The 16,006-nt window shown below is 39.2% G+C and overlaps 1 protein-coding gene across 1 annotated transcript; it reads right to left on the reverse strand.

Annotated features, from left to right (window-relative positions):
• Positions 1 to 1,554: 1,554 nt before the first annotated feature.
• LOC119741901 (carboxypeptidase Q-like) lies at positions 1,555 to 16,006 on the reverse strand. Its single transcript, XM_038217845.1, has 14 exons — positions 15,891 to 16,006; positions 14,346 to 14,447; positions 14,069 to 14,200; positions 12,927 to 12,988; positions 12,498 to 12,603; positions 11,013 to 11,074; positions 10,594 to 10,758; positions 9,732 to 9,816; positions 7,467 to 7,570; positions 6,250 to 6,336; positions 5,483 to 5,599; positions 4,204 to 4,279; positions 3,499 to 3,678; positions 1,555 to 1,772 (listed from the first exon to the last, which is right to left on the reverse strand). The coding sequence occupies exons 1-14, from the start codon at positions 15,955 to 15,957 to the stop codon at positions 1,663 to 1,665; spliced, it is 1,455 nt and encodes a 484-aa protein (XP_038073773.1). The 5' UTR covers positions 15,958 to 16,006; the 3' UTR covers positions 1,555 to 1,662.

Below are 16,006 nucleotides of genomic sequence, written 5' to 3' on the forward strand. Positions count from 1 at the left end.
TATCAGTGGTCACTCACGCCCCTGTTAAATGATCCTTTTATCTTTGAAAGAAATGTCATAGTCTAAGGTGCAATAATTTGGTTAAAGGCATATAGGAGCATTTTGCATTTATCCCAAAAATATTATTATCAAAAAGCTTACTTGGATTTAAAGATCATACTGGTACTAAATACCCCGTGAAATTATTCATCAGGGTTGCTGTCATTCAGAAGAAATCTAGAAATCTAGAAGTTGGAAGAATATCTCAAAGAGAAATGTAGACGATCATTTAGGCACTGAACTTCTATCCCACAAGGTGGAATATAAACCTTACCCAGCAACTCTGGAAGACATTAATGCTGGGCGAGTGTCCCGAGTACTCGCCGGTAGTGTTTGCTACTCATTGTACTACTCGTGGTTTTTCATCTACTCGAATACTCGTCCTGGCGAAGTGGAAGTAGGTACTCACGGGTAGCAATTTTTTTTCCGCAATTGCTGACTTACAAGAAATAAGCACTTTGCGGATTCTGTGCCAAACTTGTCGTTTGTCTTAATACATCCCCCGCAACAAAGGAATCACTACCTCCATCTGTTTCCTTGGGATTCCACTAGCACTCTCAACATAATTTTCAAGAAAATGAGCCAAAAATTTGCATAGTAAGGATATCTTCAGTGCTAAAGAATGCGGTGTGCCTTCCACACTTTTTATTTGTAGTAACTTCCTTCTTCGTAATGTTTATGCCAGTTTTTGTTTTTATGGGGATTTAGTAAACTACTCGTGAGTTATTTGTCTGCGAGTACTCGAGTAGGAAAATCCACTTCTCGCCAAGGCATAGAAGACATAGAATGTGCTACTCATCTAATCTTAACCACACTGCAATATTTTTTCACTTTTCTTCCTGCCAACTTTGAAGGCAAGTCTTCAAAGTATGTCTTTGTGCGTCTGAATGAAATCTTAAATATTTCCAGCGAGCTACTTACGTAGGAAACTATTCTCAAACAAAAAAGCACTACCTGCACTGTACACTTTATTTTGTCTTCCAAATAATTCATTGTGTGCCAAGCACAGAAATGGATATACTGTAAGATAAAAAATTATTTGGCAATAATTGTTTGGAATATTACTTATTGTTTGTTATGTCTTTTGGTAGCAGAAATTGTTCAGCTGAAGTTGATACTGTTTCTTGGAAGCCACACCCATAAAGCAGAGATATAACTAACTTTCAGGGTTGTCGCATATGTGACCTGTTCTGTCAAAAGCACATGCTTCTGGGTAGAGGTTGAAATTGAGATAGGGCCAAAAATGCTGTGGGGTGATTTTTTTTTTTGATTTTCAAATTTTTGCATATTTGTTATCCTGCACATGTCTAAAATATACTATAAAAGTTTGAAACCCCAATTTGAACTCTATATATAGTATTTTTGATGATTTGTTAAGGTATCAGTTAAAGAAATGACTGTTTTGTGACATTCGTGGCCATTTTCTCCGTTTTCTACTTTTCGACACAATGAACTTAAAATAGCATAACTCTGCCCAGGAATGACTGGTTTCAAAAATTAAACCACCTATTAAAAGGAAAAAGAACATATTTTAACAATATGCCAAAATCTCATTTTTTACCTTTTGCCCAGAAAAGTCTGATTTTGAAAGAACAGGTCACATATATCAGAGGATACTCTAATTTAATTTCTGGGTAGCATGTTGTCCAAGTCTGCAACGATGTAGGAAACCACAGTCCACACGGCAGCACACAGATCCATCGAGTGGGGGTCTTGCACAGACATCGTATCACCTTAAAAAAATATAAAGGCACAAAAACAAAAAAGATGAAAAACACCCTACATGAACCGTGGGCTTGAGCTGCTCATGTTGGTTTGGTTGGTGGGTGGGTGGGTGGGTGGGTTGGTTAGTGGACACTTTACTCGGCCAGACATTTTGTATTCATGCAACTCGAGTATTACAGCTTTGCATTCGAAGACTGGTTTTGCAAACACTGATGCGCATGCATCTACTTTGCATATTTTTGCACATTAGATCACGTTTTCGTTTTTGGTACTCTCGAGGTACCGGTATGGCCCAGGTGCACTGATGGTGCTGTAAGCCGTTTTCACACGTTACCTGGCCGCTGTGGGTTGCATCACTTGGTACTCGTTTAGCTAACATTGTGTTACAATGAATTACCTTTTTTCCCTGATGAACCCATACAGTGATGGGGTGTTTCATGTGGTACAAGAACTGATGGGTAAGACCAACACATGTACAGGGCAAGTAAAAATAAGAACTTAACCCAAACCTTAAAAAAAATATATTTCATATTTGAAAAATCTGTAGCACCAAAAATAATAACTGGAAAGCCTATTTCATAAACAACTTAAAGATGAAAACATTACTTAAATTGCTCGATCCTTTTAAAGTATATCACCATTTAAACACAATGACCCTAAAACCTCTTTTGTCCACAAATCCGATTTCAGGAATCGTCACAATTGTCTTCAAACATCACCAGCGATAAAACCTCTGTTTAAAAGTTAAACATATTAAACAAAGTCCTTTTGAAGGCCCGTCTTGAAAAAAAAAAATGGATTTTATAAATCATATTGTTTGCCTAAGCAGGGTTGTTAATAACGATATTGTGTACTACACTTGTTGACAATTGTTGGAACAGGTATTCTGTGTCATTTTCTTTGTTGTTCCAAACATTCACAACACACAATAAATTGCTTTTTTGGGGGGAGGAAACGGGTTTTAGGGTCATTGCATTTAAATGGTGATATTCTTTGAAAGGATTGAGCAATTTAAGTATTTTTTTCATCTAAAAATAGGTTCTGAAATTGACTTTCTAGTCACTATTATTTTTGGTGCTACATATTTTTTTAAAATATAAAATATATTTTTGGGCGTTTGGGTTCCGCTTTTTTTTTACTCGCCCTGTACAACACAAATGACACGTCACAATATTTCTTGGGTTTCATCATCAGGAAAAATTGCAACCATATGAAACTGTGACCACAGTTATAAAGGGAAATCATTTAGCTGTTGCACACATTCCATCAGTAATGTTGAAGGCCAGGCTACTCAGGGATGGTGGAGCAACAAAAAATGTGTCTCTGTTATCCCTATAGTCTTGTGAATTGGCTGCTAGAATTTCTGATTAAGGCAAATATTGATGAAGTGGTTTACAGGCCTATTCTGCATTATTATTTGAGTACAACATGGTTTGCCGGTGGACGGTCGATATGAACTCCCTGAGGTGTTGGAAGAATTGACAAACTATTTCCTGAGGCGAAGCTGCGTGTGAGTGCACTGTACCTAGCTGCACCCTGTGTGATAGTTGATCGACAGGTAGGCTAATGCAAAGGCAACCCACATGTGATAGTCGATGTGTATTTGCACCCTCCGTGAATCCTGCGTGTACACTTGGTCCACAGCAGAACTAGGTGGTGATGGTGAACTGACCAATTGCAATGTAACTGTCCCTCATGAATATGCATGAGGTATAGTAATTATCATATACTGACCATCTGAGTGATGGAACCAGAAGTAGTGTTCGTTGTGGTTCAGGAGACTGCCTCCCGGTACCCCGTCTTTCTCCCAGTAGGACACGTCTAGACCGTCCTCTCCCTTACGGAAAGTGGTAGCATTCACTGGTCCCAAAAGCTCCACTATGCTCTTGAGTATTTCTAGTGTGTCGTTGCTTCCTATGACAGAGGAAATAAAAAGAAATTGTTACGATGCACTCTTACATGTTTTCTTCGAAAGTAGCTTTTCTGGACACTGATATGAAAAACACGTCACTCTTACTCATTGTGAAAGGTAGCCACTAGACAATAAAAGATTGACGCAAGTCCAACAACTATCATTAAACCATAGTTCTTCTGCCCATTTAGGTACAGAGGCATGGATATCAGTCACCTTTCCATAATTATGTGGGTTCTTTTTATCTTTACGCAAACATACTTTTTGACGGACGAGAAAAATCGATCACATACTGTAGCACACACCTCATTTCATACGAATGTATAAGTTGCCTGTCCGTTTCGATCATTGCTCAAAATCGCTCCATGAAACAAATTCGATGGATGCGCAAAATGAAGCGGATGAAAAAAAATATGTAAAGATGGTTATAGTGTGCACAAAATTCCAATCTCCCCCCTGTTTTTCTGAATTGCTGCTGGTCTTAATGCTATTTACATCTGTATTTTTGGTACACACTGCTAATTTACCTCTCATTTCAATTCCATACGGAGTGAATGTCCCCATGTCCGATTCCATCACTAGGTCATAATTGCTTGCATTTGCCTGTATTGAAATCATGGAAGTTTAATACACATGAATTATTTAATGAGGCAAGACAACAAAGTTTGTACATTTGCCAATAACCCCCTCCCCAAAGATGACATGATCTAAGACCTGGCCATGGACCAGGGCCCAATTTCACGGCGCTGCTAAGCTCAAAAATTTGCTTAGCACAAAAAAAGACTGGCTTATAAAAGCAGGTTACCAGCCAAAACTCCATGTGATTTTCATGCTAAGCAAACAACAGCTGAATACTAATCGCGCAATATAATCACGCAAGCAATATACATTACGTGGAGTTTTGGCTGCCGGGTAACGTGCTTTTATAAGCCATTTATAAGCCAGTCTTTTTTGTGCTAAGCAAATTTTTGTGCTAAGCAGCGCCGTGAAATTGACCCCGGCAGATCAGTTCACGTTCTTATCACTATATACCGGTACTGCCAATGTGCCCAAGCAGTTCATCTGAATGTGCATTAACTAGTATTTAACTAGTAACTTGAAGAGGAATGCCCTTAAGTGGGGGTGCACTAGGGCAAAGCCCCCCCCCCCCCCCCCCCCCCCCCCGAGCATCTTTCATCACTCTGTATCTCTATTATTGCACAAACTCTATTAATAGAAATCATTCTGATCAAGATTTCTATCCTCTTTTTACAAAAAACACAGTAACAATTAGATGGTTGTGCACCAATTTCATGCAGCCTTGACTCCATGGGCGCGTGCGCGTTCCTTCAATAACCCCTGGCCATGAGGAATACGTAAACGACGCTGACCGGCTATTCAGAGCGTGCTGCGCGCGAATTTCGAAGACTGCACGTCACGTACGAACTGCGAGATGCTTATACGATATGGATTATGGAAGCCTCGTTTTTTGCCCCCCTAAAAACTATCTGTACCGGTATCTTGTGTTGCAAAGGGATGACAGAGGTACGTACATTTAATATAAATCCTTGCTAAATAACGCGACGTCTAAATCTCATGTTTGAAAGGATTGATTCTACAAAAACAAACTTTCAAAATTTTAAGCACTGCGTTGCACGTTAGATACATCGACTGCAGTCCTAATGAAAATGTTTGGCACATTTAAATTACACAATTCCAGGGGTTAAGATTGCGCAAGGCATGATGGGAACCAACAAGGCGCAGCAAGATCGTACTTGTGGAAACAAGGTTGAATTTCATGTTGATGATACTGAGTAAGTCTGGTACCTTGTGTCGTTGATAGTACTGAAGTGATCCTACTCCTCCGACTTCTTCCCCAGTCCACATGACCATACGCATGGTCCTCTTGGGTCTCAGGCCCAGTTGCCTGACAACTGATAAAGCCTGCCATAAAAGGAGAGTAACGATAATGCACAGGCAGCACAGCTGGATTACAAAACTGGATTAATCCTTGAGATACCAAATTCTTCTTTGTGAACAATGTAATACACCAAAAGAGCAATTCCTAATAACAGAGGCAAATTTTGTAATATTTCTTTTGCAAATCTTTTAATCTCTCACAAAACACCAAACAAACTGGTGAATTATCTGAACTGTTGAATCTAATTCGAAAACCTTTAATTTTTAACTCTTATCTGTTACAAACCAAGTCAGAAGAGGGAGGTTATTTATTTGGATGAGACTCCTCAAAAAATATAATCAATTAAGTCATGTCTTTCTCAAGAAAAAAAACATTTTTTTTGTCAACTTGAAGAAAACATATATATCACACAAATCCTGGTCAGTTACAAGAGTACATCTACATGTACATTAATTCAAATTAGGTTTTGCCCTTCACCGACGTATTTAAAACACTGTATACTCAGTGTGTTACTCAGTGCATGTACATTGGAAAGTTGTGATTTTCTTGAAGGATTTAACTCAAAGCAAACACCATAAAGCCACCGTCAGACCGTAAGCAATTCTGTTACACCTTGGGCTATGAGTACTTCAATGTAAAATCTCAAATTGATCATGAATATGTATGAAGTCACCTGCCAAGAGATGAAGGCCCCGCCCCCATCATCCATAGCCCCCTGGCCTACATCCCAACTGTCCAGATGTCCTGACACCAACACAACCTGGTAACAGCAAGGGGGTAAAAACATCAATTGATAACAACCAGCTACGTTCTAGACAGACTACTGAGCAACTTCCTCAACCAATCAAGAGCAAAAGTTTGACCGCTGCTTTGGAAGCTAGCTCACCTTCAAGTGAACTGTTCCCAAATTTATGTTTCCAAAAAATCCTCAAGATTTACACAAAGTGTCAGGAATGCAACTGGGAATGTAGAAAAAAACGAGGAAACTCCGAACCACGCAATATTTTGTACAGTATTTTTCCATTTGTAATGGCATTCGTGAAAAATTAAAAAACGAGGAAATCAGTGGATCCGAGGAAAAGTTGCATGCCTGAAATGTGAAATTTGGAAAGTGTATAAAATATTGACAAAAAAATTGTGAGACAAAACCTTTGACTTTGAAGCTTGTGGCACATCCACTTTATTTTTGCTATTGGCATTTGCCCTTTGCTGCAATGCCTTTGCCAGTAATTAGGTTCTCAGAATTGGTTTGGTTGAGTACTCCCTCCCAATTAATTGAATTATCAGTAGTGTATTTCTAAATTTCATAAATAACTGATTAAAAACTGTACATTTTGCTGATGATGTCCGAGTGTCCTACATTGTAGGTGAGGAGGCAGGGGACACATTGTGTGTGACAGGGAAAGGAAATCCAGATGTCAGACACCGGAAGGGTGCAAAAGCATTGCCCTTTCACAACTAACAAAGTATTACAGTCTTAAAACATATTAGTACGGCAGATAGGTGATGGGATGGTGCTTTTGATGATACAAGCATGGCCTTTTTTTCACACCGACACTAGTATATCATGAGAAAGTTATTTGGCTTCAGGGCCATCACAGATTTGTCCATTGAAAAAATATAGGTAGAATAACAAGCAATGACAGCCATTTTGAAAGATTTGAAAACTGCTTGTTATTCACACATCAAATCTGCGATGGCTCTTTAGCCAAATGTCTTTGACATACTCTAACTGTGTGCCAAATGCCATGCTTGTATCATCAAAGGCACCATTCCCCCAAATATGTCCTCTATCTGGCCTTTTCCCCCACTGCATACAACAAAAAGTGCACAGACACACACACGTGTAGGGAAAATTGTTTTGTGTAAAGACAAGTAAAATCCACACACTTGTTCAGGATGCACGCTGCCCGCTACTTCAGCAACAGTGTTACGGGATATGGATTGAGGTAGCGTCTTTGCTTGCATCTTGAGCTGTATCACAATCTTTGTTCCTGTGACATACATGTATAAATAATAAGAACAGGATTAAAACTAATTTCAAATCAAACATTTTACCGAATGAAAAAAATATTTTGGGTCTGTTTTTTTTTTCGGCTACAAAAACGGCAATTTAAAAATGGAATCTATTTTACAAGGTGAGCTAAAAGAAAAACATCAACAGTACACATTTAATGGAAAAAATTTCCTTCAAATGTGCCATAATTTCCAAACTTCTTGAGGTGTCTCAACAAATTTTCTCACATTCTGTACGTTTTTCAAAAATTTGAAGAAAAAAAAATAAGATAGTGAAAAATCAAATATCTTCTGCATCCCTTTCCTGCCTATTTTTAATCCTCCTATGCAAACATGATTATGTGCCAAGTAGTCCTTTCAGTCAAAATCAATCAAGTGATTGTTTTCAACAGTTAAGAATTCCCAGCCTACATAAGGCAGGATTGACTGGCCGTGACTGTTTATACAAATCAATACAGCTCTGCTTTGGCTGTGGGTATTTCAAGCCCGCTGGAAAAAACTTTTGCCAGGGGGTGCTGGAATTTCTAGAGGACAGACAAAATTAATGCGAACGCGGAGCGCAAAGCCCTTACGGCGTAGCTTAAAGGGCCCCTAAAAGTTTTGGAATATGGATGCTCTGTGGTGCAATCTTAGGTGATTCCTGGCCTCTTTCATATGACTTTTTTTAGCAAAAGTTTTTTTTTGAGATTATAAAGACAATTTATTTCACTTTTTTGTTTAGAATATGCTGTTGCTCTTATAACGTTTCTACTGTACTGAAAAGTCGAGAACCCTGTATTTTTATCTCCATTTTTTTGTTCCATTTAATTCTGGAAAAAGAATTGTATCATTATGCATGACATCGCATGTAGATATTATTGTTGCAAGGCTGCTTTCTTACATTTAGTAAATTCTGTCGTGTATGTTTTGTTTTATTTTCCGAGCCCTTACGGCGTGGGGCCACAGGGCCAGGTGCCTGCTTTAAGGCCCCGGAAAATGTTGGATTCTGGATGCACTTTGATGAAAATATACTGAAGTATATACTTAAACTTATAAAATCCGAAAGGATGTTTTTTGTTTCAAGTTAAAACAACATGGTTCCACTGGAAGCGGATGAATTTCTGTTCATGAAAATAATCACATAGGCCTGTAGCTCTCGATATATTTGCAGCATTATTTGTTTGTTACAGGGATTGACAAATATAAAAGTGCAAGTTTGGGGCTAGGCAAGGATTTATCGGTCTACTGAGTTTATGAGAAAAAAAAAACTTTGCAGAGGGTAAAACTTGAATAGCTTTTTTATTAAAACGAAACTACACTGGAATTGGCTTGACTAGTTTCAATGAAAGCCGCTCCCACTTCTATTAGGTTGGGAATGTGTGTGAACCTTGCTATTTGTTAATGTTGAGAACAGAATGCTAGCAACGTCAATGAAGCTTTTAAATGAAAAGAAAAACCTTTGGGAAAAGGTATGAACTTTTGCTCCTATTGAAAGATCGAATGAAAAAAATCCTGGCAAGCATAAATCAACTTTGCCACCATTGTCATGACCGAGGTTATTGCTTTCGGGTCAAAGCTTCCATCGTGGCAGAAATATCATAGACATGTCATGATTTAGATACATTAGATTCTGCACTGCCTGAAGATTTCGAAAATACCTCTTCTGGATATTTTACAGTGTTACTTTATGCTAGACGTTCGAAGCGCCGCGCTTAGCCGCGGCAAAACTAGAAACGAACAAAACGAAGGTGATATTTGTAGAGCAAGCATAATGCATAGCGTAGCGGCGCAATATCAACGTCATAGAACACTGCTGGCTGGAACACATTTTACCCGGGAGTAGGGGGTGCTGAAGCATATTTCAGCACCCCAATACAAAAAGTTGGGGGTGCTGTAGCACCCACAGCACCCCCGTTCCCGCGGGCTTGGGGTATTTAGCCAGCTGTGCCCACAACAGTTGCCTGCTTTGTCTGTTCATGGTCTGTTGACTGAGTTTGACTAGTCACAGTGCTTGCTTGACATATGATTTGACTGCTGGTGACTAGCCTGTTTTAAAACTACAGCAGGTGAAGTGAATGGACATTTTGACTGTCTGTGACTGTTTAAATAGCAGGAGATTTAATGCTTAGAGTAATGGCTGAACTAGATTTGTGTTTTCACCTCTTGCTGCCATTCTTGCCAACATCTCTGCATCTTCTACAGCTATGCATGCAGTTGGAATCTTCTTAACCTTGTCTGAATAGTCCTGCGTGTATACATAGCAAACACACGGAATTAAAGTGTTTTTTTTGGTAAAATTTCCTCCAATTTCAATACGATTTTGCACACCCCCTAGGGAGTTAGGGTTAATGCTAATAGGTATGAAGAAATCTACAGGATTTCAATGTCAAGCTCACCATGGTTCACACATCTAGGCTGATTGTGAAACTTCAAATTTCACCGTCATCATAGATCAATTTTTAAATATTCACTCATTAGGAGGCCATTTGAAAAACAATCCCGTCTCTTTTGAACATGCCTCAGTTGAATTTTTCCGTGGATGGAATTTTATGGTTTCTTGTCAACCACATTCTGTACAAATTTAAGTGGGAAACTGTTTTTCAATTCATCTGGAGCATCGGTAGGATTTAGATTAAAAATAATCCTTGTCAAGCAAGAGTACTTTAGCATGGAATCCAATGAAAGAAAAGTTTAAGTCTTAATGAAGCAAAGATGCAAAGTTGAACCAGTGGTAGCTGGAGGTTGACACGGAGATATCCAGTAAAACCCTGTAAACCTTGTAAACCTCGAGCAAAACTTTAAAATACTGGTCATATCTACCCTAAAGTCTCAGAATCTAAACTGACGTCTCGGACATCCCCCCTTTCCCCCTAAAAACTCCTGGACATTCTACATGTCGGCCTTTGATTCTGCCAATATGGGACTTGGACGCAAGATTGGCACCCCTGAAAACTCCTGGACATTCTACATGATCAGCCTATGATTCTGCCAATATAGGACTTGGACGCAAGATTGGCCCTACCTGCCATCCTGTGTGAGGGCTGTGAATGGAGAAGCCAGCAATGGAGCGAACCAGACTAGCCACGCCACCCAGCTGAGCAGTGTGAACAGCGGCAAAGTCCCTGTAGGCAACAGATACAGGGTAGCTCACCCACGGCTGGTTGAAAACAACAATCTTACCAGGGACCTGTGAATAAACAAAGAAACTGGACAATAACGTCACATTGAAAAAGGCGACCGGATGGTGACCAAAATCTCTGATAGAATTTTCCTGATAAGTCCTGGTGAAAAAGAATCAACTACGAATTATGGCTAATTCCCAGCAAAGGATTATCTTCTTGCTTCTAAAGATACTTGTGTTGGTCATGTACATGCAGCATCTTACAGATTGAGCAAATAAACACATATAAATGTGGCATGTCAGATGAACGAAAGGCTTACCTCACTGGACCGATTTGTCAGTTCATCAAATGAACTAACCACAATGGCTTCAGCTGTGATGCCTGGAAAAGGAGAATTTTCAATTGGTTTTATTATTTGCGTACGGTTTTGATTTGAACCAATCAGCAAGGTCTTGAGGAGTGTGACTTTAAATCAAATATTGACATTCAATATGACAAAGAAGTTACTTTACACTTTCCATACTATTCATAAGATGGAATGTGCTGTTTTAAAATGTTGCACCCTTTCATTCGCAGCGTCCACACACGCAGACAGCTCAGACGAGAAATCATCTAGAAACATTACAAGATACATTTAACATGTTGCCCTGCACTGCCTGGTACCTTGCCTGGTGTGTTATATGCTGCCCTCAAAATGACCTTAGCATGGTAGGGTATAGCTCTTGGCCCAAGATGTTAGTGATCGATAGCAATGGTTGCATTGTTGTAGAGCGCCCTTGTTATATTGGTGTTTTACCTTCTCGCACTATAAGTCTTGGGAATCTTGCATCAATGAGGGCATGGCTGTTTTATGTAAATTAGACTGTTGGTGTAAATATAAATAACTTCAAAGAAAACGGCAGTATCCCATTTTATTTATTTTATTTCTTATTTTAACTGGGTAGCCCATTCAGTGTAAATCCACTGATCTCCCATGGGGCCCAGTAAAGAGAAGACAATGTGAAGAAATTACAGTTTTAGAGATGGGAGGAAAAAGCCCAGAAGAGTATTCTGAGGAAAACCCACGGAATCAGGTAGGGACTGAAAACCCAATCCACATATTGGCCCAGGCAGGATTCGAACCCGGGACACAGCGGTGGAAGGCGAGGAAAGTATCGCTACACCAACCTGACTACCATTTGATACTGGTAGTCGCTCATGCGGGGGTATCACTGCGTTACATAGCGATGCTTGATCACTGCACGTAGCGTGTATGTTTACAACCGTCGCGCGAGTGCATGCGACTGACTACATGTATAAACCATTTTGCGATCACTGATTGGTTCCCTAGGAGAAAAAAAAGAAAAAGTTGAACGGCTACTACAGGATTCCCAAGACGTTAGTGTGAGCAGGCATGCTGGTCTAATCATGACGTTAGATACATGCATGCACGATCCACCATCGACCACTAGTGTCTTGGGCCAAGACTACATTGTGGGTAGGGTAAGGCTTTGGACTGTTTGATGACTGCAAACATTACTAATAGGTATTTTTTTTACAAATTTGGGTTGCAAAAATGAACTTGTTTTCTGTACAAATCTATGGGAAATTGGCAACTTTAACATGTAAGATGCCAGAAAAAGATATTTCAGTATAAATGTTGGCTGAATTTTGGTATTTGATTTGTTATCAGGATCACACAGTAAAACCAAGAATGATTTCTTTTGTACACTGGGAAAATAATGTGTGTATAAAAGGTACAAATATATATTTAATTGGACACACTGCCTGCTCAGCTAAAAGGGGTGAAAGTTGTCTCGATTACCTTCAGGAGGAGTACCAACACTGCTGCCTAGTCCCAGCATGATCAGATTATATCTCCGCGGTTCAAGCAGCATGGCTGATTCATTGCCTCGAACCCAGTTGGGAACCTGATGGTATGGAGAATCAAATAATTTCTTTTAAACCGTACTTGCTGTTTCCAATTTCTTCAAAATATTCCTCCAAAATATTATACCTACTGCTATTGTTTCATACGAAGAGAATCTCGACACCACATTACTTCATGAAGTTATTTGTATGTAAATGTGTCGGTTGATAACATTTTTCCTCAACATTTTTTGTTCCAATTTTCTAAATTCTGGAAACTCATAATAACATTCAAAATCCCCCAAACGTTCATTTTCTATCCACATCAAAAGAATTTTACAAATGTACATAGTGTTTGAGTTGTTTGAAATTTATTCATACTTACCGTTACATTTTCACCATGAACATTATCTAAGCCGTCCTTTTTAAGCTGATCCAGCATAAAATCTGATTTGGAGCAAACAGACAAAACAAAATGGTATGTTATACTCACCTTTCTTTATTATTTCAATAAATATGTCAGTTCATGACTGCAACTCTTTCTGCATCTTGATATTAAAAAAAATGATAATACTACCACAAAATATATAATTATTCTTAATTTGCAAAATGACTTTTAAACATATATACTTTATTCACGAGTCGACCACATAAAATTAAAAGCGAGGTAAAGTCTTCATTTTTGGACTCGCGAGTAGAAATAAAAGCAATGAAGTTAATTACAAATTAATACCAGTCTGCTCTGATGAAAAATTTGAAAATGTAATTAAACATACCCTAATGTTTAAGCCACATTTTCCAAAAAAAAGAAAGTGCGGCTTGGGACGCACTCGCCAAACATAAAATAGTCTGGCACTATCGCATTCAACAGGTTTTTTTTTTTTAGGTTTTGCATGATGGAGATAGTATTGAAAGGTTTGCAGAAACACCATGTGGACATTTTTTGAACTAAGAGAATTGTTCCGAAAAGAACCAGAGTTATAAATTCAACAGTTTACAATTTATAAAATAGATTCTGGGAACACAATAAAAAATGGCTCCCTCGTGAATATATTATAAGGTCTATATTAGGCCCCCCCAAAAAAGTCTCCGGTTTCTGGTATGCGCGCGCGTCGCCGTAGCCATGTGCGTCGGCAAAATGAAAAAGGTTTTTTTCAATGAAAGATGATGTCTCAAAACCGCCAAACTCACTGGTTTGACTGGAATCCTGCTACTGCACAATTTTAACGTGTTTTTAGATGGGGTTATGATCGAGAATAAGCTTTATGTGGCCTCTCTTGACTCCCATATATTTGCACTAAGTTTAGTCGGGCACCATTTGCAGTCATCAGCCGACATTTGAAGCAAAAAAGTCAGGTAAAAAAAAAAAAAAGCCGCGTCGCCGCACCACTTTTTGGACAAGCTCCATACCAGAAACCGGAGACTTATTTTTTTTGGCCTTAGTGCAAGTTTGGGAAATAAGTCACTCATGGATGAAAATAATCAAACATCAGTGATCAAGGTGAATCTGGCATCAGACTTTCTTACCTATGGAGTTCTCAAGATTCTGGGTGCCTACAAGACGGTTCCCAAATGTGTCAGTGAAGAGCGCCAGTCTGTTGTATGTTTGTCCTTTTGCGCTGCCGTTCACAACGAAGTCCATGATTTTGTTGGCAACATCTACAAAGACAAATCACAAAACAATGCTTAGTTTATCCGCAGGCTACAGGATTTAAATACCTCTTCAAATCTTAAACTGGAAATGCACAAAAGTACATACCGATGTAATGACAAAGCCTCTTTTAATTATCCTTATTTAGCGTACCTTTATAGCTGGCAATTTCTTCCTTGATTTTCTGCAGATCATAGTTGGGACGTTTCAACAGTGATTTACCATTGGAAACGGGTACAAGGCTGACAAGCAGAACTGTCAAAAAAGGGAAATAAAATACTGATTTTAGAAAATGGATTGACTGAAATATCATAGCTACGCGACATACTGCAACTCAATGGGGGGGAGGGGCACTATGGCTATTAGGATAAGGCCAAAAAAAAAAATAGTTCTGCTTCCGATTACATGGCATTTGAAAATAGGGTAGGTAGGTAGGGAATTTTTTTTTTTTTTTGCAAATTATTTTTGTGTACGATCATATGGAGGCGTCTGCGTGTAGTCAAGGGTAAAAGGTAGAAATTGATGGTTTTGGGTGTTTTTTCTCATTTTTCCAATAAAAAATTAGGGTAGGGGCTAGAATAGGTAGGTAGGGAAACCGGAAGCAGAACTATTTCGCTTTTTTTGGCCTATTAAATTATACGTGTAAATGTTTTTGGAAAGTGTCCAGACGCCACTACATCAGTGGTTGTGCAACATATCAAATCCTTTGCGGTCAAAAGGACCCCATGTAAACCGGCCAAAGCGCACAGCCAGATGACCTTGGACACAGAGAGATAAGAGCTCCCGTGCTGTGTGTGTGTGGTGTATATACACTAGCGCTGCCTAGCACGTGTACAATAAACAGACCGTACGCGCTGAGCCGTGAGCAACGTACAGCAAATTTTATTGGAGTTTGAGATAATCAATTCTTTTGTAAATGAACACACGCGAGTCTAAACCTCAACCAATCACAATAAGGGTTATACTGTTGGAAAGCTGACGAGACGAAGAAAAATGACTCAAGAGATCTTAGCTCCCAGGTGGCGCTATTTAACGTTGTGATGATGTTAATGGACCAGTTCTTGGTTAAACGCGTAGTTTACACACAAAACGGGGTGATTTTTGACTAAAAATGCAGTGTTTAACATCAATACACGAGTGAAACTCAAGAGTTTTATTCAGTTTTTCTTTCATTTTCTGAAAGAGTAGTTTGTTAGGGTCATACTGTAGTAAGATCTAAGGTACTCTGTCGAATAATGAAGTGGTGGTGACAGATGTGAGAAAAGGGCCAGTTTTTAATGATTTTTCGCCGTGTTCTCTCAGTCATAGAGGTTGCACATAAAAACCGGCCCGGTGGGTTAGTTCCCCAATGCCCAAAGGAATTCATATTATGAAGTCTATGTGGAGTCAAAAATATTTTCAGTTTTCTAACAAAATTGAAAATGTTTCTCAGATCCAGTTTCCCCAAACTGAATTGTAGAGTCTGGCACCGCCACTGGTTACCATTCAACACTCCATAAAAAAAGATTTAATAATATCACCGGTGTCCGCGCAGCGCGCCCGCGCCCGCCCGGTAAATATTAGCAAACAACAACAAAAGCTAAAAGCAAGGCGGAAGCTTGGCCATGCCCTAACTTAGGCTAAACCGTAGTCTACTCTAGAGCAAGGAACACGAAAAATCCTGTTATTAACATTCCCAACAAATATGGTTCAACTTACCAGCAAGTATCGGTAGAAACCATCCACCAAATGCAAAACGTGTAGTATGCAGCAAATTTAGAGCCATGTTTGCAGCCTGCGAAGTTGCACTGTGACTGTGTCATGTGTGTGTAGAT

Source organism: Patiria miniata, unplaced genomic scaffold (assembly GCF_015706575.1).
Source record: "Patiria miniata isolate m_02_andy unplaced genomic scaffold, ASM1570657v1 HiC_scaffold_5, whole genome shotgun sequence".
In the NCBI taxonomy this organism is placed as follows: Eukaryota; Metazoa; Echinodermata; class Asteroidea; order Valvatida; family Asterinidae; genus Patiria; species Patiria miniata.

Bases quoted from the DNA above. Each gene is read 5' to 3' on its own strand.
- LOC119741901 (XM_038217845.1), bottom strand. From the start codon at position 15,957: ATGGCTCTAAATTTGCTGCATACTACACGTTTTGCATTTGGTGGATGG. The intron at 5,600-6,249 runs GTGACTTCATAC...CTTTTATGGCAG, and splicing joins GGGCCTTCATCTCTTGGCAG to GCTTTATCAGTTGTCAGGCA. The intron at 1,773-3,498 runs GTCAGTATATGA...TATTTTTTTAAG, and splicing joins CTGGTTCCATCACTCAGATG to GTGATACGATGTCTGTGCAA.